A 26018-nucleotide genomic window follows, 5' to 3' on the forward strand; every position below is an offset into this window, starting at 1 on the left:
AAGGTCGTGTGAACTGCACAAAATCATCAACCCGAACAAAAATTTTCCAGATTAACGATTGATTATCGACAGACATATTTATCATTTTAACATATACACCCACACAATGTCAGCTAAACCAGCTCTTATAAAGTTAATAGTCGGTGCTGGAAAAGCAGCACCTGCTCCACCAGTTGGTCCAGCCTTAGGTTCCAAGGGTGTCAAAGCCATAGATTTCTGTAAGGAATTCAACGCCAGAACTGCCCACTATATTCCAGACACACCTATTCCCGTAGTGCTCCGTGTCAAGCCAGATCGTACATTCACGTTTGAAATGAAGTCACCTCCAACTAGTTGGTTATTGTTCAAGGCTGCCGGTATATCCAAGGGTGCCGGTGAAACCGGCAAGCAAAGCGTGGGTGAAGTCAGTTTGAAGCATGTTTATGAAATTGCCAAGATCAAAAAGACTGACGAAAGACATGTGGATACTGACATGAAAGCAATTGTCGGCAGTGTTATCAGTACTGCTAAGGCAGTCGGGATTAAAGTGGTGCCATAAACGAACTTTCGTGTAGCAAAGCCGAGCTGAAGTGAGCGAAAGTGCTTGAAGTCATAGGGATAGTAATGAGGAGAGAGCAGAGACACAATTAGTTGTTATCTTGTACATAGTGCATAAATAATATCATGAAATTTTACTGTCGTAGTAAAGTAATGTTCTACAGTAACCAGTTGCAACGTCTATCAATTTTTTTTTTTTTACAAAATATACAAGTACATGATATGGACCCCCAACACTCACTTTTTCTTATTTTTATCAAAAGCAGCAATATGGGCCTTACTTTGATCCACCTGGGTATGCGTATGATCATCACATCCAACAACTCTATATCCACCCTCACTCTTCTCTTCCACGGTACACATCCCCACAGAACTTAACCATTCATCATTAAACACTTCATCCATGGTTATTCTACATGCCGGTGCCAATTCCACCATTCTACCAATCAAGGGACGACAATCTTCAGGAAGAGCCAATAATAATCTGTTGGCTCCAGTTTCTGACGAAGTATGATCTTGTTGTTCTTCAGATACATGCTCTTCATCTTCGGTTATATCATTGAGACTGTTTGATTTTTCCACAGTGACATCTTGATCTTGAGGAGTCTTTTTCAACATTTCTGCAAGTGGTGCATATTCACTGTCCTTAGTAGCCCTGCTAGCAAACAATCTGAAACTGGAATCACTCAACTTAGGTACCTTCCAAGGGAACTTCTTCAAGATCATACAACAGTAAATAATAGCAGCTGACCACACATCAACAGGTCTTGGATCATACTTGTTAAACACGCAGACTTCGGGGGCTAAGTAAGGATCAGACCCTACAATTCCTTGTGATTCAATCAATGTTTTTGTGAATGGGTATGAGAAAACCACAGCACTTCCAAAATCAATAATTTTGACAATACCTCTCAGATCAATCACACAATTATCCAATTTCAAATCACGATGAGCTAAACCCATGGAATGTAAATAATGGATCCCACTCAACACCTGTTTAAAGCAACAGTTGATTTCTTTTCGGGACATCTTGCCCGACATAACAATGGCAAACAAATCAAAATCACAATATTCCATAACTTGTAAAATACGCTCGTTCTCATAACAAATTTCAACTGTTTCAATAATATTTGGATGCTTCAATGTCAGACCAATACAATATTCACCGGTGATTTTCTTGGCGTAATCCCTTTTAGTTTCAGTTTGGTACTTTGAACGGAATTCCTTGACAGCAAAAGTTCTACCATCACTTAATCTCGAGACCAATCTGACAGCACCTCCAGCACCAGCACCTAAACTTTCACCAAATTTACTATATCTCTTAGAAAATGGTAATGTTGGTTGTTGACCAATTAAAGTTGAGACTGAAGTTCTTCTTTCATGATAATTGATCTTGTTTTGTAGTGTAGATGATCTTGTTATTGAAGTGCTGGCGACTCCAGGAGATTGTGAAATAGAAGCATTGGAACTACTAGCAGTTATACTTCCAAATGAATTACCCATATATGATCCATTGGTACTGTTGACACTACTTGACATGTTCATTGATCTTGTCAAGTTCAGTTGTGGAACGGCAATGGCAGCACTTGAGCTTGATTTCTTGAAAAATCGTTTTAGATTAGCCATGGAACTATGCTTTGTTAAACTGGCAGAATTGGTCGATTCCGTGGAAGATATTGAGGATGATGGAGAACTTGCCATGACACTAACATCTTGGTATGAGTTATTATAAAAATAACCTAAATCAGTCAGGGAGGAGTCTCTCTTGACTGGTTTATTTCCTTTCAGACTGAAAAAGAACGACAACCCCGACTGTGACCCTGATTTTTGAGAACTGCTCAATTGACCGGCTTGAGCTTGTTGAGCCTGAGCGACACGCTGTTTGGAAACAATAAATCTTGCTTCAATCGATGAGGAACTAACTTGAGGCGATTGAATATGAATGGAGGAAATTGGTTGACCATTAGGTAAGTTTGGGATATGTGATTGGGAAGTTTGATCATTCAAAGACGAGAAGGACCCTTGTCTATTCATAGCACTCACACCCGAGCCATTACTAATACTATTGGTTCTACCAGCACCGCCACCAGGTGCAGAATAAGGAATTGAAGAATATAAACTCTCACCACCAACATAGAACGAAGAATGACTAACGGAATTGTTCTTTATGACTCTTGGACTTGAAGTGCTCTTTTCCCGAAACACTTGGTTACTCGAGAATGAGTTTGAAGACTGGCGGTGGAAGGGGGAGGTTGGAGTGAATGGAGATGATGATACCGGCACATCACTAACCGACGGAGCTTCAAATCCGTTGACGACCTTGGGACTAGCAGCAGCAACAACAACAGGGGTCGGGGCTGTGGTCGTATGACCGGTTATTGCCGTCGTCGGGACTCGGTTCTTGGTGTCAATAGATATACCAGACCCATTTGCTCTCAAGTTAGGTGGAGAAGAAATAACATGAGTTGGAGTAACAGTTCCGCTAGTGATTGTTCCACTTGTACTGGCAGTCTTGTATTTACCGCCGTCGACAATACTAGGCAAGGAAGTTTCGGAAACGTTTCTGGAAACAATCGGTGAGTTGAGTGAGGACGACGAAGATTCATGCAATAGTCTTGTCAAGGATGACATGGCTTGTTGTTGTTGTTGCTGTTGTTGAGGCTGAACCTGTTGAGGTTGTTGTTTGTATGTTGTGGACATGGACGGATAATTAATTAATATGAAATTGTGGCTGGGAATAACTCTATATGTGTATAATATGCAAAAAGAGGACAACTAATAGCTGGTTGTCATGTAATATATGATTGATGCGGAGTATGATCGTTACTGACTGTGTGATTAGTGAGTAAAAGTGATTGGTTGTAAAAACCTAAAAATGTTTTTGGAATGATGACTGCCAATTATTGATAGATAAACTCGAAATTGTGAAGAGTAAAAAAAACGCCCATGGAAAATTCCACTACCAAAAAAATAAAAATAAAAAAAAGGTTTAATTATTTTTTTTATTGTTTTGCCTCCGCTCCGCAACGGAATCAAAAAAAAATTGTCACTACAGACATTTCTTTTTTTAAGCCGAAGACAAAAATCAATCTGCAAATCACTCAAATTTAATTTGCTTAAGATAAACAAAATCACTGTCAAAATTATTTTAAAGATAAGCACGTGATGTAATCTTATAATTTATATAGCCGATGTTGTCTTCCGGGGAAGGCTTTACAATATGTAATTTCCAGCTATTCTCTGACACAATATCGTTCGATAAATTAAATCAGATAAGACCTGATTCAAAACCATCGGTTATTGCTTTCTTCGTCGATTTGGTTGAGCGGCTCAACAGACAAAAAAAAAGGGGGGGTGGAGGAGGACAATTTTTTTGCACGCAGACATCACGACAATCATTACAAATCAGCCGACGATGTTCCTGCATACCACACAGTGTTTACATAATATAAAGCCAGTCATTGAAATGGACATTGGCAATGCGCTTCAAGTCTTAATTTAATGCCTTGATTTGGACTTTTCTTGTGTTAGGCCCCTGCTATAGTGGGTGGGGTGACAACCCCTCATTTCTTCCCCACTACGTGGCTAGTTTTCCTTCCCTGTCTCCTAAATTGGGAAATTTACGTTGTTGGTGTGGAAGTGGGGGGATAAAAACTGTAAGGCATTTTTATTTTTCTGGGACTGTGGATGAATTGGCACAACAAGAGAATGTAATAAGCATTGCGACTGTGTATATATGACGTCATATAATTAAATAAGAATAATCTACTAATATAATTAAACTTTGTTTCAAACACCAACGTAGCAAAGTTCCTTGATGTTCTGCTTAATTAAACGCACTAACAATGTGTTGTTTTTTGTTTTTTTTTCGCAGCTATTTCCATTAACTTTGTCTACTTTTTCTAGGAAATCATTAGGACTATGCTTGCTTACGCAAATATAAACCAGAGCTCTATGCTTTACATTCTGTTTCCTGTTCCTATTCCAGGATACCATTATTGTATTTGCCTAGTTTTCATGTGAATTGGTACAAACTTGATGTTAAACGAATTGGAACTCGATACGGGTATTAGTTCTTTTGAGCGTTGCAATTTTCAACGTAATCTTTAATATCAGCGTATTATTACTAGTACTGACTAGCATTTTATTTCTAATTGCTATCCTAGAATTAGATATATCCAAAATGATAGAACTGGACTAACATAAAGATAAACCATGCCACAAAATCTCTCCTCCTAAATTGAAAACCACGGCAATTCCGTATAAATCCACTTTAACATTAGATGGAAGAGAAAATACAACTCCTGAACAATAACTTTCTTCTGTATACCTTATTTGATTTACTGGATAAAATTTTCGCACTTATACTTGGCCATATAAATCAACTTGGCGTTCTCCCAGCTACTTTGTGGTTGATTCAAGATTGAAAGAGTTGGATTGCAAGAAGCTGTACTTGAATTTATATGTAAACAATGGACTCTATGTAGTCCATTTGACAAAATATCTACACCTAAGTTGTTAGATTTTCTATATAATAATCAATGGTATTCAAAAATTTGATGATAAGCTATATTCATGGAACTTGAAGCATTGCAGTCCTCGAATTGTATCTCAACAAAATGACAAATATATCCGCAAGGAAATGATATCTATTTATTATAGTTACTCATGAGTGGTTTACTCTTAATGAATATAGGACTCTAGAGGCAAACATGAGGTTTGGGAATCGCAGTGGGTGGTATGTCTCTCAACTCCAATATTCTAAACCTAAATTTCCAGACAAGGTGAATAAAATAACCATTGATTTTTCACCAGATTGTCAAATGAATTTACTAAAGCGTTTTCCCAATTCAGTCACCCACCTCCGTTTTAGCCATTCTTATTTAGCCCACTAGCCAAAATATTAATAATTTTTAGATATTCAAGAGTCAAGAGCCACCTCTCCTTATTATTTTTTTTTTACCCATAACAACTAGTATTTGACAAAGTCGGATGATCCATCTGAATACCTCTCTACAGAATAGTAGCCTTGATTTAAAATAACTTGATTCAATTTTGGACATAACCCATGCTTCACAGCTAATCGAAATTTATCAAGTGTTTCCATACAATCAACATTAATTTTCGTGCTTTCATGCTTGTAAACCCTCCCAAAGTCCTGCAAACTCCAGAATTCATTTACAGGTTCCTCTATTGTCAAGCATATCCTTGCAAGTGCTTTGTGACTGTATATAACTTGGAGCACGGAAAATGGAGTCTGTTCAAACTCGGTATTGAATCGTAGAAATAAACTCTGCAAATCGCTCTGGATTGCACTGATTATATTATTTGTTTCAAAGGGAAAGTTTGATAATGCTAAATGTTTTAGTCTTTTCATTCGTACAAACACAAGTAGTAACTGCATATTAAAAATATAGTTGAAATTCTCTGGTTCACATATATGAAGTTGGAAAAATATTATTTGATCAAGTTTGAAAAACTTCTCTATGAATCTTATGTCAACCATCTCAAGCAAGGAAATAGAAAAGTTTTTTATTTTAAGTGAAATATCCTTAATGGCATCAAATCGTGAAATTGTTTCACTATTTGCTTTCGAGATTTCGATTGTTTTCAAGTTGGGCAAGTATAATAATATTGATAGGTCAACATCCGTTGAACAATCAACTGTGAATTTGTTAATACAAGGCATGGATACAGGTGGTACCTTCAATACTTTCGATATGTATAAATCTGAATGATCAAATACTATGGTATCATAAGAGACTTTGTTCTCAAACTCGAGAACCACTTTTGTAGATAGAAGACAGACAAGGGGAATCAAGTCTTGGAAGATTGCATCCAGATAGAACATAACTTTGTGGATGTGCTTCATGTTAAGATTGGAACATATCTGTTTAAAGTTCTTCAAGTTGTTAATCACAGTGTATTGAATATAAAACGATGTGTGTAGCGTTCTTGCGATCAAAATTGGAGATGGGCCATTGTTAACATAGATATTTCTGTAGAGTTTTCTAGTTGCTAAGTTGTTCATTCTTGAATTGGTTAATCCTATTTCAAGAACAGTAAGTTGGTTAAGATATGAAGTGATAAGCTCGAGTACTTCATCTGGTAGGTCAAGAAGGGACCACACTTTCTGGTTAGAAGGTTCTTTGTAGTTATCTTGCACCACTTCTGGTTGTATGTGCTGTTCATTTTCTGTATTCACCCTCTCACTTGCATATGAAGATATTGGCAGCATCATTACCAGTGACTCTATGTGTGAAATATGTAATATTTGTTTCGAAAGATATCGCAATGCTTTCATGAGTGGAATAAAACAATTGGCTGCGAATCTGTAATCTTAAATCTGAGCTAAATTTTCCGGTGCGATAATACTATAAATTGGAACTGGGGGAATTACCTAGCCTAGGTATAATTGAAAATATTCACAGTTAGGAGAAACACCCGACATTGTTAAACCAAGGCTTACATCTATTCCTGACAAGGATTATTCCAATACAGTCACATTTCCAGGATTGGACGATAGATATTAAAAAAAAAAATAAAAAATCACTCGTGTAATCCTGTATATTGGATTACTAAGCCACGTCGATAATTTTAGGATATGGTCCAATTATTACAGTATCAAATATCAAACATTATATGAGCCTTTTATTTATTACCTGGTTAATGTATAGAAAAACTACGCCTTTTTTGATCCGCCTCTTTTCTTTACATTACTCTTTGTAACTCCACTTGCCTTGAGAGCCAGTTCATCAGGAAATAATGGCAACTCCTTACCGATCAGACTTCTTAATACATCCAACTTCAGTTGCAATTCGTCAGTAGTGGTTGGTTTAACCGCTAAATCTCTCTTCTTTTTCCCTTCCTTCTCTTGTTCTTCTTTTGTCGTATTTTTCTTTCTTTCAATTGCACTTCTTGTTTCCAACTCTTTAATCAACTTCTCAGTCTGTTCAAATACGCGCTTGCATAACTCTTCGTCACTGTATTCCTTACGTACTTTTGTATTAATCTTACATTCTTGAATCAGCACACCACCATCAATTTTCATTAACATAGGTGCAAACAAGGCAAAGTAGAAACTCTGGGCCCCTTGATTCAAGCTTTTCAAACAAAGCCACCAGATAGGGTACATCAAAAGATATAATATCAACCCCCATACAGTTCCCATTGAAAGGGTTCTTCTCATGGATGGAGATCTTAAAAGACCCGGGTTGACCAAATTAACTCTGACATTACATGGAGTAAGATCTTTACGTTCGTATGTCATTAATTGCGATTGGAATTCGCGAGCAAATAGTCCAAGAAGAAGTTTAGATGTTCCATATACTTTCCAAGGTTGTGTTGAAGGATATCGCTTCTTATCCCATAAAAGATCTTGTTCATCAACATCACCTAAATTTTGAGATGAACAAGTGGCAATGACAACACGGACATCACGGTCAGGAGGCTGAACTCTAAGTGAAGGTGCAATAAGTGTAAGTAACTGATAATGTCCGAGATAATTCACCCCGATTTGACGTTCAACCCCATCAGTGGTGATTTGTCTAGGTTTACCTCGAGGTATGCATTCGGCAGCACAACAAATGACTCCGTCTAATCGTCTTGGAGGAGTATTATCTAACCATGAGGTGGCAAATTTTCTTACGCTGTATAAACTAGCCAAATCACATTCTTCGGCGAATATCAATGGATTGTTACATCTGTCACGCATATCTTCAATATATTCTGCAAGCCAGGCATCATTGGTTCTTCGAGTAAGAAGAATCAATTGGGCACCACGCGTTCCTAGTTCATATATTATTTGTTGACCTAATCCCGAGGTACCACCGGTGACGATGAATACTTTCCCGTGCATATCTCGTTCCCAGGTATTTGTGGAACCACGGAAGTAATATTTAAGGGCCGCTAATGAGACACCTATGGGGATAACAGTAGGGCCATATTCCTTTATTTGCTCCCAGTATGGAATCACTTGAGGACCTTCAAAGAAGACTGATGTAAGGAAATTAACTGGCATGGTGTGGATAAATAATTAGTAACTCAATGGCAACTTTCTCTGAAGAGTTCGCAGTGTTATTTTTGGGTATGGAATTTTGCCCCGAACCGTCGACCTGAAAAATTGAATTTTTTTTAGATCTGCAACTTCATCTCATCGCTCTAGTAGAAACAAACCATGGACGAGTCAATATTCTATATACCTACCCCATCAAAGAATAGCGCATCGCATGCGACTTCAATCCATACTTCGCATCATCATATAACATTCCGTGCATCTCTGTCCCCGAGAAATGGTGCCTACCTTACTGGATTTGGTCCAGGTGAACGATTATTCACTTGTTCTGCAACCAAAGCCTTGATTGAAGTGTACAGTTGGGGGAAAGAAGGGGTCGACCAAAGAATTCCTTTGCCAGAAGCATTAACCTGTCTTACTGTTGTTCCACAACCAGTCTCAGCATCAGATGAGTTGGAAAAGTTGACCAAGTTCCGTCTCCCGTGGTTGTTAGCTGGTGGTACTGCAAGTGGAAAAATATATATCTGGGAATTAACCAGTGGTGACCTTGTAAGTGTTCGTGATGCCCATTATCAAGGTATAACCACGGTCAAGTTTAGTCCATGTGGTACCTTCTTAGTCACTGGAGGTGACGATGCTAGAGTTATTGTCTGGAGTGTAGTTGATTTGTTAACTGACGACAAGGCTAAACCATACTTTTCCATTACTGACCACACGTTACCAATTACAGACTTATTATTGAGTGATAGTGGAGTTGTTCATGATTTGCGATTATATACTACAAGTACTGACTGTACTGTTAGAGTTTACGATGTACTTAGCAAGAGTTTATTGACTACATTTGTCTTGCCATATGGTGTTAATTGTGTTGCTAAAGATCCTGCAAACCGTGCCCTTTACGTTGGTCTTGTCAATGGAATGATTAGAACGATCCCACTATATACCATTAACAAAACTACTTCAGTGCTTGAAAGTATTGGTGGTATGAACAAAATTATAACTATTGATAATGATGTAAATCTTGCCAATACATTCACCCATCACCATGCACCAATTACTCAATTGGACATATCCTTGGATGGAACCTCCCTCATTTCAGGGGATGAAACAGGAGTAGTATATGCGCTGGACATTGTTACCAAGCAAATCATCAAGACATTCACTAAATGTGATTCAGCCATTGCATATTTGAAAGTAGAGACCTTGCCTAAAAGTATCGACCTGGGGATCACTACAGTCGATAAGAAACATCGGATGATCCCACCTTTCAAACGGGTCTTGCGTAGTGATGAGGAGCACAATTTGTTCGTTGACATCCCGGGGCATCATCTCTCTGACAACCTGTCATTTGAACAATGGCTCGATCAAAAGCAACAAGAAGAAGTAGAATTTAAAAATTTGTCTGACGTTGCATCCGAAGTTAAACAGGTTGAAGAGAAGACCTACAATAAAGACTTGGAATTGAAGTTACAACGATTATCGGCTGTTTATTCAGAGTTGCGAACTAAACATGAACAATTGATCAAGGACCATGCAAATTTACTTGATCGAGTTGACAACCAGTAATTACACACAAATAATATATAGAATATCAAAAATGCATAATAATAATGTGTCCTGCCCAGCCATTTCACTTGGATGCTGCTTTTTTCTTGATCAGATTCAGTCTCTTGCTTTCAATGCTGTACGCCATGAGATTCAATTCTTGTTCCGCCTGGATATTCCGTTTAATTAACCGCCAGCGACTCCTCCCTCGCTCTTCATATTCTCCGTATGTATCTTTAAGATTTGTGTTTGCGTTGGAACCGGTTTCCTCTGGCAATTGCTTGCTCATACTGTATCATGGGTGAATTGTATGATAAGTTATTAGCCATGTGGGGGGAGGGGAGAGTGTGTAATTTTTTTTTTTATGTGCGTTTTGATCTGAATCCGATTTTGCTCTTCTCACATAATTTTTTTTTTTTGCATGTAAACTAAAAATAATCTGCGATGGATATATGCATTCTTCGTAAACTAGTACGCAAATGAGTGAAGAGAAATTATCTAAGAAACAAAAGAAGGCCCTTGGATTTAGAAAAACCAAAGAGGAAAGAGAGGAGATCAAGGAAAAGAAGAGAAAAGCTGAAACTGAAAAGGAAGAAGAAGAAGTTAAAGAGCCAACAACAGATGCTAATACTGAAGACCAACCACCAGTGAAAAAGAGAAAGACAAGACGTGGTAAGAAAGGAAAAGGTGTCAATGGAGGTGCTGGTCCTCGTTTTATTATATTCGTAGGTAACTTACCTTACGACGCCACCCCAACTGAATTAACTGCTCATTTTAAAAATTCCAGTCCTGATAGAATAAGAATTCGTCCTGACAAAGGGATCGCATTTCTTGAATTTGACAACGATACCAAGGAAATTCAAAGTAAAATGGAACTTGCATTACGTATGCACCACACATTATTAAGAAACAGAAAGATCAACGTTGAGTTAACTGTTGGTGGAGGTGGTAATAGTGAATTTAGACGAAATAAACTTAAAGAAAAGAATGAAAAGATGTTGGAAGACCGAAGGAAAAATGATGATCTCAAGAAAAAGAAGAAAGAGACAACAAAGGAACCACCTCAGGGTATCCATCCGTCAAGATTAGCTCAATTACAGGATTAGTCCACTAAAACTGGCCAAATTGCATTAATATATATATATACTTATTAAGTTCGAACAAAAAAGGAACTTCACTTCTTTCTCTCTGCCACCCTCTCTATATCTTACAAAATTACACACTTTTTTCGCTTGATTCTTCGGGATTCACTATTGCTCATTGACCTCCTGAATATACCACTGCGTTGTTGCCCTGCTGGTACAGAATGGTCCAGCTTACCAGAGTTTGGTACTTTCAGATCCACTGGATCAGTACTTGGAGGCTCCAAAACGGCTCTAATAGCATAGTCGAATGCTTCTTGAACCCCTACTTGAGTTGCTGCCGAGCATTCCAAGTATTCGATAGCCCCAATTGCTCGGGCCAATTTCTTCCCTTGAGCCTCAGTTATTACATTTATCCCTCTAGCTTGTAATTCATCCAACACGTGGAAATCTTCTCTTAAATCAATCTTAGTACCAATCAACAAAATTAACACGTCTCGAGGACAATGGTGTCTAATCTCAGGAATCCATTTGGTACGCACATCCTCGTATGAATCAGGATTCACCACCGAGAAACAAACAAGGAAGATCTCCGTTTGCGGATAAGACAATGGTCTTAATCTATCATATTCGGACTGGCCGGCAGTATCCCAAAGTCCAAGTTTGATCGGCTCACCGTCGATCATTACACTGGCGGAATAGTTATCAAACACGGTGGGAATATAATCATTTGGGAACGTGTTTGTGGTGTAACTTATAAGAAGACAGGTCTTACCTACACCACCATCACCAACAACGACTGCTTTGATACTTCTCATTTGGTTATGATTGCTATGTACTCTATTGCAGAGAAGTAAATAAAAGTAAAGTGGATTACTTTTTTTTTTTCAAATCTCGTTTAAGTTTTTTTTTTCTTTCTTATTTTCGGTAAATTAACTTTTAGAGAGAGTGAGTAAGTAAAAAGTGTAAAGCCATGGGCAAAAAAAAATATATATACAAAAAAAAAAATTATTTAAGGGGTAATATTAGATAATTACATCCAATCTTCCATAGTCAACTCCACACCACAATATGAGGACACGCTTGTTAGCCTAATTAAGAAACAAATAATAAATTAAATATTTGCCTCTAGAATGTTATATTGACAAGGTCTAGATCGTCAAAAAATACTCATCAGTATGGTTACTAATAATATTTATTGTGTGATCTACCAGTCTAAATTGTAGATACGCCGCATACACGATTTACTATTATATGCATGTTTTTTATGTACATGGGACATTAAAATCTTGTCATGTTGGTTACCATATGAAAATCGTATGTAAAATGCTAAACAAAAAAAATAAATTAAGAAAATAACAATGGAAATGGAATCAAAAAATAGTACGGTTTTTTTTATAGCACTTGGTAGCTCATTGGAACCTCTCGTGCTAAAAAGGTGTCTTGCTGGAAACTTGATCTAAGGAATATATAGTACAATACAGGTTGCAAATATCAGCCTTGCATGACAGTTTCACTAGTTTGTTACACAAACTGATACGCCTCTAAGAAGATTAAAAAAAATCTGGGGCGTTGTGAAAGAAGCCAATGACACGTCGGCTGTTTTGTTTCTCTCCGGGGCGTACACATTAATCCGGCGTATTTTTCGCTCCAACTTTATTTTCCTTCGAATGCAATCCACGAATGATTCGACACACCACAAGAAATATCGTACGACGTTTGACTACTGCCGATTCCACCAATCATGATTTCGATTTTGTTGTCATTGGTGGCGGAATTGTCGGTACTGCCATAGCGGGAGAATTGCAATTGCGGTTTGGAAACACACTCCTACTTGAACAACATTCTCGTCTTGGAACAGAAACCACTGCTCGGAATTCTGAAGTGATACATGCTGGGTTATACTATCCAATTGATTCGCTCAAGGCCCAACTTTGTATTGCTGGAAAATACAAGATATACAATGCCGAAAAAGCAGGAGAATTTGATAAGTTGAAACAATGCGGGAAATGGGTGGTTGCCCAAACTGAAGAAGAAGAAGAAGAGTTGTTGTATCGTTTGTACGACAATGCCACTAGTTTGAATGTTGCAGCAACATTATTACCTGTGGAGATTGCTAAAAGGAGGAATCCCTTGATTCGTGCGGAGAAAGCCGTTCTTGTGAGTCCTACAACTGGGATTCTAGACTCTCATGAATATTTACAATTCCACCAATCCAGATTCGAGAATGAAGAGGGGACAATTGCCATCAATTCGAAAGTCACAGCCATTGAGTATCTGTCAGGAACGTACACTCTTACAGTACATGACTCGGATTCCGGTGAAGACACTCAAATAACCACAGCAAACTTGGTCAATTCAGCAGGATTGTATGCTCCTAAAGTTGCCAATTTACTTCTTCCGCAAGACCGACACTACAAGACATACCTTGCCAAGGGGAACTACTTCAGTTTCCAACCTCCAACTCCAATTCAAAACATCACCGATGTTCTTGTCTATCCTGCTCCAAACCCCAATGCAGCATCGCTAGGAACTCATCTTACCTTCGACATGGCAGGACAAATCCGGTTCGGACCCGATTTGGAATGGTTAGATATTGATGACCCTGATAAGATAGATTATACTCCAAGTGCACACAATTTGCAACCTGCTTATGAAGCAGTCAAGAGATATTTTCCAAGTATACCTCCAGACTCGTTGATTCCTGATTATTCGGGAGTTAGACCAAAGATTGTCGGCAAGGAAGGTAATAAAAAGTCATTCCCTGATTTCGTAATTAAGAAAGAAGAGGGGTTCCCTGGATTTGTCAATTTAATGGGAATTGAAAGTCCTGGTTTGACTGCAGCTTGGGCAATTGCTGATTACGTTGTTCGATTATACAAGTAATTTATAAATTATCAATATATACATTATACCTTCTATATCTTTCTTCTTTTTGCATCTGGTTCTTCCTTTTTAATACTCTTCTTTGGCAAATCTCTAGGTTCAGTTGGTCTAGGAAGTTCAGTGAAAAAATCATGAAGTAATGCCCTGGTAGAGTCACAACGTCTAGAAGGATCCAACTGTGTCAACATAATCATCAAATCAAGAGCCTTTTCTGTAGCTGCACTAAACCTATTTCTCAATTCTTGCCTCAGTGGTTGAGCATATACTGTAAGGGCATTGTACATCGGAAGACTACTAACATTGGGCCAGATTTGTTCTGTAGGAGTACCTAATGCTTTGAATGTAACATCCAATTGATCAACATCATCTTTACCAGGAAGGTACGGTACTCGAAGCATCAATTCTGCAAATATTATCCCAATAGACCACATATCAATTGCTCCAGTATAATGCTTTGCTCCAAATAACAATTCAGGAGCTCTATACCAACGAGTCACTACATTTGAAGAAAGATCTTCATTGGGATTCCCCAAGGCACGAGCCAACCCAAAATCTGCAATTTTCAACTGTCCATCCGGAGCGATCAACAAGTTATTTGGTTTTAAATCGCGATGAAGTATGAAATTTCTATGGCAATGGTGAATTCCTCTTAGGGTCATCAACATCCATGATTTGATATCTCCCATGGTAAATACAACTTCCTTATCTTTAATTAATACTTCTAAATCACAAGGTAATAACTCAAGTACCAAGTTAAGGTTGTGAGGAGTTGAGAATACGTCAACAAGTTCAATTACATTAGGATGCCGAAGTTCTTGTAAGTATTTAACTTCACGAAGAGCCAGCATATCTAGCCCATCTTTAAATATTCCCGTTTTGATTTCTTTGATGGCGATCTCTCGACCTGTAGTGACTTGATGTCCAAGGTAGACAACAGCATAAGTACCTTCCCCAACTTTACGTTCTTTGGAATAGTTGTGAGTGGCTGGCCCTGAACGCTTTTTAAGAGGCACAGGAGGTGATGCTACTACTGGAGTGGACATGATTACTAGTGATGATTATAAAACCTAGGTAGATCTATCAGTATATTTCTTTTTGTCAGGTTCAAAAATTACAACTATACACGACCAAAGTTGTTTGTTGCGAAAAAGTTGTCTATTAACAAAAGACGCCCAGATGATTTACAATGGTCAATTTGCTAATATCAACCAAAACACTCATGATTTTAATAAGCCAAAGCAATAACATAAAGAAAGAATAGGAAAATCTTCCAACTCCAATACAAAAAAAATTAACAAAAGCTACACCAATCCTTAGAAACAGTAGACGCCTGGGTATTGGAAACAATGAAATTTAACGGAGAAGATTTGCTCAAAACATTTGCTGAATCAACCAGTAAATAAGCCCTATAATCAAGTCAGCAAATACAGCAAAATATTGTTCTGTTAATTTACCTTGTTTCTCAATCACAACCCCATCTATGTTTCACCAAACTGCACGACCTATTTTTGTTTGATTGATGCTGGATGATTTCTCTAACCCTTCAAATGATATGGATTTGGCGTACAAAAACTTGTTGCAGTCAACTGGTATTCATGTACCTTAACAATACCCAGTTTAGTACAAACTCAATCAAACATGATGGACTCTTCAACCTTACAATGGTGTATTATACATACCTAATAAGTTTGCTGTCTCAACTAAATGAATTTTGATATAAATTGAAATTAAAAAAGAAAGAAGAAGAATTTTGTAAAAAAAAACAAATTGAGAGGAAATAACTGCTCAATTTATACTGTGCGAATACTTTGCAACCAAAATCGAAAATCAAATTATTCTATTAAATTAATGTTAAGCTAAGCAATACACTCCCATTGGGCAAACACATACCAACTGGTACCACTATCACCAATAACCAATCCTCGGTACACACCTGTTTCTTGACATTTGATATTGGAAGAATACACACCATATGGTACCGAATCATCGTCTTTGGTCAATGGGAAATACTTACCCAGTGGCGATTCAATAACAAGCTTGAAATCACGAGTAGTTGATACAGATGAGACTCCCTGGGATGGATGCTGCTCAATTTCAAAGTTATAGGCATTTTTAAGTACAAGCTTATTAACTTGTGGTTTTGTAATGTACAAATCATTGTTTTGGGACTGTACGGTAGGAAATCTTTGAACGAATGAAGATGGCTTGTATGTTCCTTGATGGTATAATGGAATGACTATTGCTAGTTCGTGAATATTATCAAAATGTTTCTGTAATCCCTTTTCACCAGCAAAGATTTGGAGTACACCAATAGATTCCTTGTCTGGAAGCATGGCCTTGATTTTAGCTATTCGCTTATTATTTACCCACTTGACTTGACATAAACTTAATTCATTGGTGGTGACTTTTGCAGTTTTAACTAGCGTGAATAACTCGACATCGGTAGGAATATCCAATTCCAACTCGAAAAATTCTAAATCTTTTAATCTGGTTAATGCATTATTAAAGTTCTTGAATGTTAAATGGTTTTTATAAAATCCGGAGTAAGTTCTAGGTAAATAAAATGCAATGTTTGGATCAATTGGTGGCATGACATGTTGTAATTCAACAATGGAAGGAATGTAAGTAGACACCACACTCAATGGTTCAGCTAAAAAGTAAAACTCGTTGTATTTCTTGACATTACAAACACTTCCGTGTTTAAAGTTGTAAATATCCATAACTCTGAAGGAATCATCAACAAGAATAGAGAGCCAACAATGATTAATGACAAATTGTTCATTGTGATAAAACTCATTAGGTTTCTTCCAAAACCCAGGAACAATCTCCAGGGGAATTCGCAAGGCATCCAAAATCTTCTTAAAAAGGTAGTTAATTTGGTAAATTGATGCTTCGCCTTTATATTGAACATCCTTGAGTTTTGGTTTAAGTATCAGAATCTTGTTTGGTTCTTCAATAATACGGAATTTACACATGTGCAACAACACACATCTTATTTGATTTAATTTGGAAGCATGGAACTTAACGGAAATGTCTGAAATCATATCATTCATATCAGAGCTAGTCTGGTAATGTTCCATGAATGAAGCAACCTTGGAATATCTGACATCTGAAAGATTGAAGCCGTCACTACCTTCACCAATTGTTTCATTGGTATTGATTTCAGTGACATAGTCTAATGGCTTAACAATTAAGTTGCCTTCTTCTCTAACAACTCTCTTGGTTCTAGACTGTTTGTCTTCGCTGGTTAAAGAATTCATTCTATTCATCAGAATTTTAAAATCAGCCCAATCCATTTCATCCTGTTGCTTTAAATTGCGTTCAATTGGGTTTAAAGCTGGTTCAGTTTGGGATTTTCTCATTAACATCTTGAATATTTTGGGATGTTTAGATTTCTTATCTTGGAAAACAGCGTCAAAGGCTTCTTTAGAATCTGTCTTTGCCATTTCTTCCTCTGGAGGTTCCTCGCGGTTTACATCCATTTTTGATTCATTCATGTATCTCTCGTACTTATGTCTCATGAATGAACCGGCACTAGTAGCGCTTAATTCGGACAAGTTCAACACATCGCTTTGTAATGATTTAATAGAAGCTTTCAATTCTTCTTGTTGCTGACTTAAACGAAGTAAATCAAGTTCTGCCTCTGCACCTTGACTGGCGCGGTGATTACTAGCACGTAGAGTTGATCTTCCGTATTGTTCTTCCATGCCATAGTTTGGAGAAATAGCATGTTTAGGTGGAGGAGGTGGAGGAGATTCATCCCTGGTAGGCGGAGTAGGCGGAGAAGAGTGACGAGCATAAGTGTACCCGTTGTCATAGTCTTCTTCTTCTTCGTCTGTGACATAACGAGACATTTTCTTACTTAAATCGGAACTGCGCCCATCGCTATATGAATCAACCGAGGGATTAGGCTGTGATTGTAAAGGACTGGTTCTTGGTTTGGAAGGTGGTTGTTCTAATTGTTTCAATCTTTCTAATTCCATTTCCAACATTGCTTTCTTTTTGGCAATTTCCTCGAATTCATATAATAACTCTTGCTCTGACTTATTCTTTCTATATTTTGGTTCCTCGTTATATTTGGAAACATGTACATCCATATATGAATGAGATTTGGTTGGATAAGGGTGTTGTTGCTCAGGCATATACGACGGAGATTTTGGATAGGGAGGTTGTGGTTCGGGCATATACGACTGAGATCTGATCATCTTAGGCTCACTTCTTTCTTGCAACAGTAACCTTTTGAGGTCATTTAATGACTTAGTAGGAGATTGTTGTTGAAATCTCATATTATCCATATCCCTAGCATCTGGAGGATATTGATAACTCATCCTGTTTCTTGATTGGTGCATCTGCTTGGACATTCTGTTGTTGCTTGGACTGGCTGTATAAGACTTGAAAAACCGTTCATTGTCATAGCTGGTGTCGAAACTTGCATCGCCATCATATTCAAGGGAAATATTAGGGTTATTTAACCTATGGCTCTTCTTGGCAGACTTGAAGAAGCCATTTTGGGGAGTTGTGTTGTTGCTTCGAGCTTGTGGTTGCTTGGTGGGAGTATTGAATCTGGAATTGTTCAACGAGGCATATGAAGAAGATTGACTTAATTTATCGTCAATGAGCTCCACGTAATCTCTCGGGAATATACCTTCGGCGTTATTTCTTCGTAACTTCCCATTCCACCAACTCTCATCGACGATGGAAAACACTTCAATGACTTCGTTTTCAAGGAATCCTAAATCTCCATCCTCTTCACCAGCCCATGAAACCTTGGTCTTTACTTTGAATGGAAGTGGAGGTAATGACATGAACGAGATGCTAATATGCTAATGAGTGTCTAATGCAAGGTTGTTTGTTTGTATCCTGTTCTTGGATTAAGAACAGACTATCTATATATGTTAAGGCAAGAATGGAAGTGTAGGGAAAAGAAAGTGGAATTCAAATCAGTTCAATTCACACAAAAGTATGTTTGGATCACTGCCTGAAATTAACTTTGTCTCTGGCCGTCATTGTGATCTCTTGGCCTAGAAACGTAGAATTTGATCCACCTAATGTTCTTCGCTGGTTGCTCTCCAAATCGGGAAAATTGTAAACAACAAAATTATGTGCAGGAATTTAGTTGCAAAAAAAAAATACCATGCAAACTAATTCAGTTTATTTATAGAATTATAGTCCATTCACACGGCGTTAGCACTAGTACCCATGTATTAAATAAACTACAACACGATATATATATATATAAATATGTGTGTGTTGGCGTAGCTCATGCCCTCCAATATTGAGCCAAACTATGTAATCTATCAATAACAACCGGCATAAACGCACTCACACTATCATTAATCAAATTCTGGAAATGCAAAATCGCTTCTTCTTCAGTCATTTGCAAACAAAACTTATCTTGTACCTTCTCAATAGCTCTAGTTCTATCAAACTTGATATCAGGTATGTTGGCATCCAACATCAATTGAAACAAGTTGAGAATCAAATTACTGTTCTTGCGCAATGTAGTATACGTGATAAAACAATAACTTTTGAATATATTGTAATTCTCATGTTGTAACCCACCCATACCGTGAATTACTTGAATCGGCAATTTCATCAATGGCGGGAACGGCTTTGGATCACGTCCTAAAATGTATCCGAAATCAGCATGCCAGAATTTACCATTAGGTGATAATAATAGATTGTCCAAATGACGATCACCGACACCTAATATGTACGTAATCACACAATACCCAGCGCATGATTTAACATAGTTGTCCATTAGCACAGGTGAGACACCCATGTTAGATGTGATTGCTGGTTTAGGTTGTACTCGTGGCAGTGGTGGTGATGTAGGTGCAGCAACATGCGATGCCCCAAGAATACTATGTGTGGGTGTTGGTTCTGATTCTTGTTGATCCCGACTATGTACTTGGAGATAGTTTAGAATTCCATTGGTAGTGGTAGGAGTACTGACTTGAGGGGCACCACTGTTGGCACTGCTTTGATTCAGAGTTGGTCTTGAAATCTCAGGATATGTTTTCGAAAGAATAGAATCAAGCGTTTCATTAGGAACAAATTGAATTAACCCAGCTACTGGTGAAGTAGCGAGAATCTTGTATGGAGTCAATTTCAAATCCAAATTTTCATTCTTTAATAATTGATCCATAAGATCAATGATTTGTATCACTAGTTGATCCTGACGTAAATCATCCCCTATTTTAAACATCATAGGGTATTTTCCATACTTATTATGTTTCTTTCCAAATATAATCTGCGATGTTGCTGAATGACGACTTGCACCACCACTCTCAATAGTTTTTAATGTAATCTTCAATGGAGCCAATGATGATTTAAACACGGCAGATTCTTCAGGATAACAACCACAGATCATAATCGAAGGATCCAATGGTAGCGGAAACGGGTCAGGAAATTTTAAGAGTTCATTTGAAGAATTAGAAAGGTATTCTTTTAAAAATTCAGTTTTCCTCATTGTTGATTCATTCTTTCTAAATGAACTCCTTAACAATTCAACTAAACCAGTTAGTTTCTTAATAAACCAAATTTGTCGTTTTAGATGTTTGTAATAAGGCAATCTATGCTCATGACAATGTTTCTTAAGGTTGTCAATATACTTGTTCAAAATTGCACCATACATTTTACTGTCGGTATTTTCGAATGGCAGCCTTTCCTGAGGTGGTGTAGATCGAGTATTTAACTGATCTTCATTTTCAACTTTAACATACCAGTAAAAGAAATTTCCCAACTTTTCGGAATGTACAGACTCGTCAATCAAGAATTTGGCAAGGGGAGATTCCAAAGGATCTCCATTGTTTTTATGATGATGTAAATCAATTTCATCAAATGGAAGCTTCCGTTCATAGATCAACGATTCATATTTCAATGCTTGCACAAGTTGAAGCAAGTACAAAAGTAGTTCGTCACTACTTGCCAATCTCAACCTATCAACTGCCAACTTTCTCAATAATGTCACATTCTTGAATAGATTCAAGAATCTCTTTTCATCATCTTTCAACTTTGAGCTATCACGTTGTGGTTGTTCAACAGGATACATAGATCTTCCCAATACAAACGGATTAAAATAATCTCCGAGTAATTCAAGAGCATCACCAATTTGTAAGTTATTAACTCCCCAATAATTAGGAATAATCTCATTAAATGCATGATCTACTTCATAATCATTATCCCAATCAATCGACTTCAAGAATTTAGGCAAGAATGATTGAGTCGTGGTTTTGTTTCTTGAATCGATATTGGTTTGGTTATTCTTACTGAAATAATACCTAAACTTCCAAATCAAGTTCTTTTCATAATCATTAAGCTCAATATTTGAAGGTTTGACTAAAATTCGAAGTAACTCATCTCGCAATTGTGGAGTAGGTTTCAATTCCTTATCCAACATGGTATTATTATTAATGTTTCTTTCAAGTTTATGATATTTAAGTTCAATGGGATCGTAGATTGTTGTTGTAGCATTAATATGATTTAGCCTGGTGGCTATTTGGAAATCGGGATCGTAAACTTTTGGTTGACTGCCTTCAGACAGTATATCCACAGAATTAATCACAATACTTGAATTTTCCGGTTGCTTGGGTTCGAATTTGGGTATGGTCGGTATTTCATACTTTATGTCGGAATAAACTATTGGGAATTCAAAATTGGGTAATTCAACATACAAGAAATAATCGGCATCAGTATTGATTTCTTCTTGGTCCAGTTTCTGACCCCCGGTTAATTTAGGCAACACCAATTTATCCAACCAATTGACTCTATTAAACTCACCGTTTTCAAACTTGATCAAATTGGTTTCCAACTCAGTCAACCCCTTGGGATCACCATAATCAACCAGCGGTTTGTCTGGCAATTTCGTATTAATTGCCACCTTCTGTGAACCACTCCTTAATGTCGACCTCGTATGATTAAACATGGACAAGTACCCTACCCCAAACACAACACTCTTACAATCAACAATTTCATATATGACAAACTTCAAGTATGCGCCCAGACATATCTGGTTGTACTCCATGGCTAATTTCACGTACTGGTTCCATACTCGTCTCCCGCGGAAATGCGTGAATGTAGTTTGGGAAACGGGTGCAATCAAATTGTTGTTCTTCCCATCATACATTCCAATCCGTATGAACAAATCTGAGTTTTTGTATATCCTTGATGATGTTTTGAAAACACTTGGGTTTTCGAATTTGGTCAGCAATGGTATGGATTCATGTTGTGTTATTAAAGTTGGTTCAAGATAACATATTTTCACAATTATTGGATCAGTAAGATCTTTAGAAAGACCAAATGTATTGGATAGTTTCACTTGAGTTAGAGCATCATGAGCTTCGGTAGTTGCCGTCATGTTGCTAACATTGATAAGGAAAGGATACCCTGAACACACAGACAACCAAAACAGCAGCGCGCGCATTAAAGCGCAACCTCAAATAAAGTCCGCGCTACCATATCAATCGTTGTGGTATAATATGGAATTTGGAAACTCTACAAAAAAAGGAACCAAATAATATGCTATATAATGAATACCTATACCTTATCTATTTTGTCCTAACCAGTAATACTGTCCGCTGTTATTATTAGTGCTACTACTTGTAGATTCATCAAGACTCATTTCTTCATCATCATCATCATTGTCACTGGCAAGATTATAAAAAATTGGTTTAACCTTGGAAATATGTTCAGTTGATCTATTCATAGACAGGGTTGTTGCAACACCCGAGGGGATAAACTTGATTGAATTTTTACGTGATCTGGTTTGGCGGGGAGTTGATGTGTTTGAAGAAGGAGTGGCATGACGTTGATTCGTGCTTGGGGTTCTCGTGGGTGAGAATTCCAACGTGAAATGTCTCTTGTCAGATCCGTCATCATATTCTTCTGTTAGTGAATTTGAAGATTGTTGTGCGAGAATAGATTGTTTGTAAATTCCCGATCTTGCTCGGGATAATACTTCAATGGGTGAGTTTCTTCCTTGGATATCTTCAATTGGTATATCTGGTAATGCGGCTTGCAAGGGTGATTTAACTTGTGGGAAGTATTCCTCAGGTGCATTAGTTGCAGTTTTACTACTCTTGTGCTGCAATGAAAATAACATCTTGTCTATACTTGAATTTGAAGACGTGCCACTGGCGTATCCGCTCGCGGAATAATCCATAAGGTTGACCTGAGAATTGACTTTGGAATTCAACGCCAGCGAGGGAATATCTTGATTGCTTCCATACTTTAACTTCAATGGTTTAGATAAGTTTTCATTGTTTAATAATCTCAGAATATCAATATACGAGTTAACTCGTGACGGTGCTGATTGTGGTGATACTTCCGGAGTTACTCGCCTAGTTGGCGGATTAGAAATATCATAATCGCGTTTGAATGATTCATCATTCATGTACTTCTCCTTGAATTCCCTCTTGATCAAATATATCTTAACCCCAGGTATCCAATTTTTAGCAGCCGGAGTTAACAAGCTATCGGAATCCAAAGATTTGGCATCATTTTTGAACCCTAGGCGGGGAAGATTACTAACAGCCAATTCTGGTTCCGATCCGTTCCATTTTAACTTATCCTTTCTGATGAAATTGGTCTTGTAATAAACCACATTTGTATCCAAGTTTAATGCATATTCATGATGTTCCTCCATAATTTCAAGGGCGTCCTTGAGTAATTTCCACTTGTAGTTGTCGGTCTTGTAAGTCCCGTCTTCAGATTTCCCATCCAGTAATAGTCTCTGGGCGAAATTAATTTTGGCCACGGGTATCTCTTGAAAAATTGGATGGTTGGTGAAATAGGTCATAAAGTTGTTGATGGCATATCCGTGGGATATTATGATGATAATATCTTGATTTTTGATGTACATTGGCTTGTCATACGTGGCCAACAATTTGGTGAAATATTCTTTGCAGTTCAACTGATAATCTTTGTATTTCAACCCTGGTCCATTATATGGTCCCAACTTAGTTGCGGGCCTAAAATTAGAACAACACGACTTGTTAACAAGCTGTTTTAGATTGGCAGTATACATGGCATATGCATCATCAGAATCTGTGAATGGGGGCTTATTGCTCATTTTCTCATGGATCCACTCACTCAAGGCAAAATCACCCAATAGTTGAAACTTGACATTGTATTTGGCATACCTGTCATCATGACTTAACCTGTGCTTGAGATGAGTCACAAGTAGATCAGCAGTTTGACAACATCGCAAGTATGGACTGAAGTGGATGTATATAGTCTTGTTTCGAATGGTGGGTGTGGTTGGAAATGCAGTAGATGTGGAGGTTATATCATTGACCACCTGTTCAATTTGAGGTATCGCGTTGGCAGAAAGCGACGGGTCGTATTCCTCGTAAGTTGGGGTCAATGCGATAGAGTTTGACTGGGCATGGTCTATTCTTTCAGCATGCCGCAAGAAATATAGCTCCGACATGTGAGATGGTCTCTAGAGTTGTGTAAATCTTGGGTTTGGTGTAATCAGACAATTGTTGTAAGGAAGAAAAATAAAATGAGTGATTATAATTTTGAGTATCAGATGCCGCACTTTATTGTTGCCTCTGTTTTTTTTTTAGTGCTTGTCTTAAATTTAAATTTTTCTATGACGTGATGCATCAACACCGCGATGGTTTAAGGGCACTAAATACTGAATCCGTCTTTTTTTTGTAATAGAAATGTGGGTTTCGTTATTTACTGATATTTTTGGTGATGTTGGTAAACACACACACACACACACACACTGCACATTCATCAAATGTGGTTGCTTTTTTTGTTGGTTTTTAACTCAACAAATTATAGTTGCAAGTTGTAGATTTCAAGAATTTCAACTAAATTCCTGTCTCTTTTGTACCATTATTACTAAGCATTTTAACGTATTTCGGGTAACCTGGAAATTTGCCCTAAATTTGTGTCAATCCAACCTTTGTGTTATATAAACATTTCACATGTTTCATTTATACTATTAGTAAGATTTGTAATACAACTTATATAGAAAGAAAGCACTCAATCAAACACATGTGGTGGCTGGTGGCTAGTGGCTATGATTTCCGCGGACCGGCTTTGCAACATTTGTAGCTCACGTGGTAGCGTTTGGTGGACTATTCCTGGGCAATCTATAAATTGAGCTCAAGCAATGTTTGGAATATATCACGCGTATCTTGTTCCTTAGAGACATGCTTGTTTTATTTAGTGTCTACTTGATGTGTTTAAAGTATATGGATTGTTTCGGTTACCTGTTCCTACGAAGGGAGGGGGGCTGTGCTCTGAAACACGGTCTATTAGAGAAACACATTCAAAGAAAAAACTAAGAAATGCATTATTTAAGAGTGAATCATTCATCTTTAACAATTTTTCAGTAGTTGCTTGAATCTATCTGACAATCTCTAATACTATTGTGATTGTTATCGCATCTGTGTTTACCTCGGTTATTTTGCATGTTATAATTTGCATCTAAAGCCGCACGAGAATTACATTTGTTTTTAAATCTAAGCCTGGTAAATAATCACGTATTTAATCACAACTCAGTTAAAGCACCTTAATGACTCGAGCAAAGCGAAGATCAAGAAATGGATGTTTGAGTTGTAAAAAGTTGAAAATTAAGGTACGTTTGTTGTATATTCCCCCAGTTAAAGTTGAAATGTACTAACATCCCTTAGTGCGATGAGGCTCGGCCTTGTTGTGAATACTGTGTCCATACCAACCGAGAATGTGTTTATCCGCCACCAGGACCAATAAAAGGAGGCAAGACTAGTGCATCATCAAGTGCAGCTTCTACTCCTAGTATAAGCAGAAGTACAAGTCCCAGGACATTTTCACCTGAACCAATTGAAATATTGAATCCCTCCCAAGACTTAATCCTCACACAAGCAACTTCACAAATGGACATTTCACCATTTGAATTGCGTCTTCTCCACTACTTCAACTACCGATGTATTGATTTCTTCTCATTTGGGGTCAAT

At 37.6% G+C, this 26018-nt stretch overlaps 12 protein-coding genes across 12 annotated transcripts; 4 read left to right on the forward strand and 8 right to left on the reverse strand. All coding sequences in view use genetic code 12, as the record gives it.

Moving 5' to 3' along the window:
• Positions 1-64: 64 nt before the first annotated feature.
• On the reverse strand, positions 65-3358 carry NPR1 (serine/threonine protein kinase; the record flags this gene model as incomplete). Its single annotated transcript, XM_007376781.1, has 2 exons — positions 65-2969; positions 3060-3358. 2 exons carry the CDS (start codon positions 3235-3237, stop codon positions 775-777), a joined length of 2373 nt encoding a protein of 790 aa, XP_007376843.1.
• On the forward strand, positions 67-722 carry MRPL19 (mitochondrial 54S ribosomal protein uL11m; the record flags this gene model as incomplete). The annotated part of the gene is made up of 1 exon (XM_007376782.1): positions 67-722. The coding sequence occupies one exon, from the start codon at positions 107-109 to the stop codon at positions 536-538; it is 432 nt and encodes a 143-aa protein (XP_007376844.1).
• A 2151-nt stretch (positions 3359-5509) lies between the features above and the next one.
• Positions 5510-6775, reverse strand: SPAPADRAFT_52010 (uncharacterized protein; the record flags this gene model as incomplete). Its single annotated transcript, XM_007376783.1, has 1 exon — positions 5510-6775. One exon carries the CDS (start codon positions 6773-6775, stop codon positions 5510-5512), a length of 1266 nt encoding a protein of 421 aa, XP_007376845.1.
• Positions 6776-7168: 393 nt separating this feature from the next.
• Positions 7169-8612, reverse strand: SPAPADRAFT_156088 (putative oxidoreductase; the record flags this gene model as incomplete). The annotated part of the gene is made up of 1 exon (XM_007376784.1): positions 7169-8612. The coding sequence occupies one exon, from the start codon at positions 8555-8557 to the stop codon at positions 7220-7222; it is 1338 nt and encodes a 445-aa protein (XP_007376846.1).
• Positions 8613-8699: 87 nt separating this feature from the next.
• SPAPADRAFT_62679 (WD40 repeat domain-containing protein) lies at positions 8700-10425 on the forward strand (the record flags this gene model as incomplete). Its single annotated transcript, XM_007376785.1, has 1 exon — positions 8700-10425. The coding sequence occupies one exon, from the start codon at positions 8714-8716 to the stop codon at positions 10115-10117; it is 1404 nt and encodes a 467-aa protein (XP_007376847.1).
• Positions 10426-10548: 123 nt separating this feature from the next.
• On the reverse strand, positions 10549-12043 carry RAC1 (Rho family GTPase; the record flags this gene model as incomplete). The annotated part of the gene is made up of 1 exon (XM_007376786.1): positions 10549-12043. The coding sequence occupies one exon, from the start codon at positions 11994-11996 to the stop codon at positions 11304-11306; it is 693 nt and encodes a 230-aa protein (XP_007376848.1).
• Positions 10576-11202, forward strand: NOP6 (Nop6p; the record flags this gene model as incomplete). The annotated part of the gene is made up of 1 exon (XM_007376787.1): positions 10576-11202. The coding sequence occupies one exon, from the start codon at positions 10576-10578 to the stop codon at positions 11200-11202; it is 627 nt and encodes a 208-aa protein (XP_007376849.1).
• An 814-nt stretch (positions 12044-12857) lies between the features above and the next one.
• Positions 12858-15137, forward strand: SPAPADRAFT_62681 (uncharacterized protein; the record flags this gene model as incomplete). Its single annotated transcript, XM_007376788.1, has 1 exon — positions 12858-15137. One exon carries the CDS (start codon positions 12862-12864, stop codon positions 14062-14064), a length of 1203 nt encoding a protein of 400 aa, XP_007376850.1.
• SPAPADRAFT_56779 (TFIIH complex serine/threonine-protein kinase subunit) lies at positions 14097-15107 on the reverse strand (the record flags this gene model as incomplete). Its single annotated transcript, XM_007376789.1, has 1 exon — positions 14097-15107. The coding sequence occupies one exon, from the start codon at positions 15105-15107 to the stop codon at positions 14097-14099; it is 1011 nt and encodes a 336-aa protein (XP_007376851.1).
• A 227-nt stretch (positions 15138-15364) lies between the features above and the next one.
• Positions 15365-17782, reverse strand: SPAPADRAFT_62682 (uncharacterized protein; the record flags this gene model as incomplete). The annotated part of the gene is made up of 2 exons (XM_007376790.1): positions 15365-15665; positions 15744-17782. One exon carries the CDS (start codon positions 17769-17771, stop codon positions 15921-15923), a length of 1851 nt encoding a protein of 616 aa, XP_007376852.1.
• A 1542-nt stretch (positions 17783-19324) lies between these two features.
• Positions 19325-22423, reverse strand: VPS34 (phosphatidylinositol 3-kinase; the record flags this gene model as incomplete). Its single annotated transcript, XM_007376791.1, has 1 exon — positions 19325-22423. The coding sequence occupies one exon, from the start codon at positions 22421-22423 to the stop codon at positions 19325-19327; it is 3099 nt and encodes a 1032-aa protein (XP_007376853.1).
• Positions 22424-22575: 152 nt separating this feature from the next.
• On the reverse strand, positions 22576-24555 carry SPAPADRAFT_156110 (uncharacterized protein; the record flags this gene model as incomplete). The annotated part of the gene is made up of 1 exon (XM_007376792.1): positions 22576-24555. The coding sequence occupies one exon, from the start codon at positions 24494-24496 to the stop codon at positions 22610-22612; it is 1887 nt and encodes a 628-aa protein (XP_007376854.1).
• Positions 24556-26018: the final 1463 nt, after the last annotated feature.

Source organism: Spathaspora passalidarum (genome assembly GCF_000223485.1).
Source record: "Spathaspora passalidarum NRRL Y-27907 unplaced genomic scaffold SPAPAscaffold_6, whole genome shotgun sequence".
Taxonomy (NCBI): domain Eukaryota; kingdom Fungi; phylum Ascomycota; class Pichiomycetes; order Serinales; family Debaryomycetaceae; genus Spathaspora; species Spathaspora passalidarum.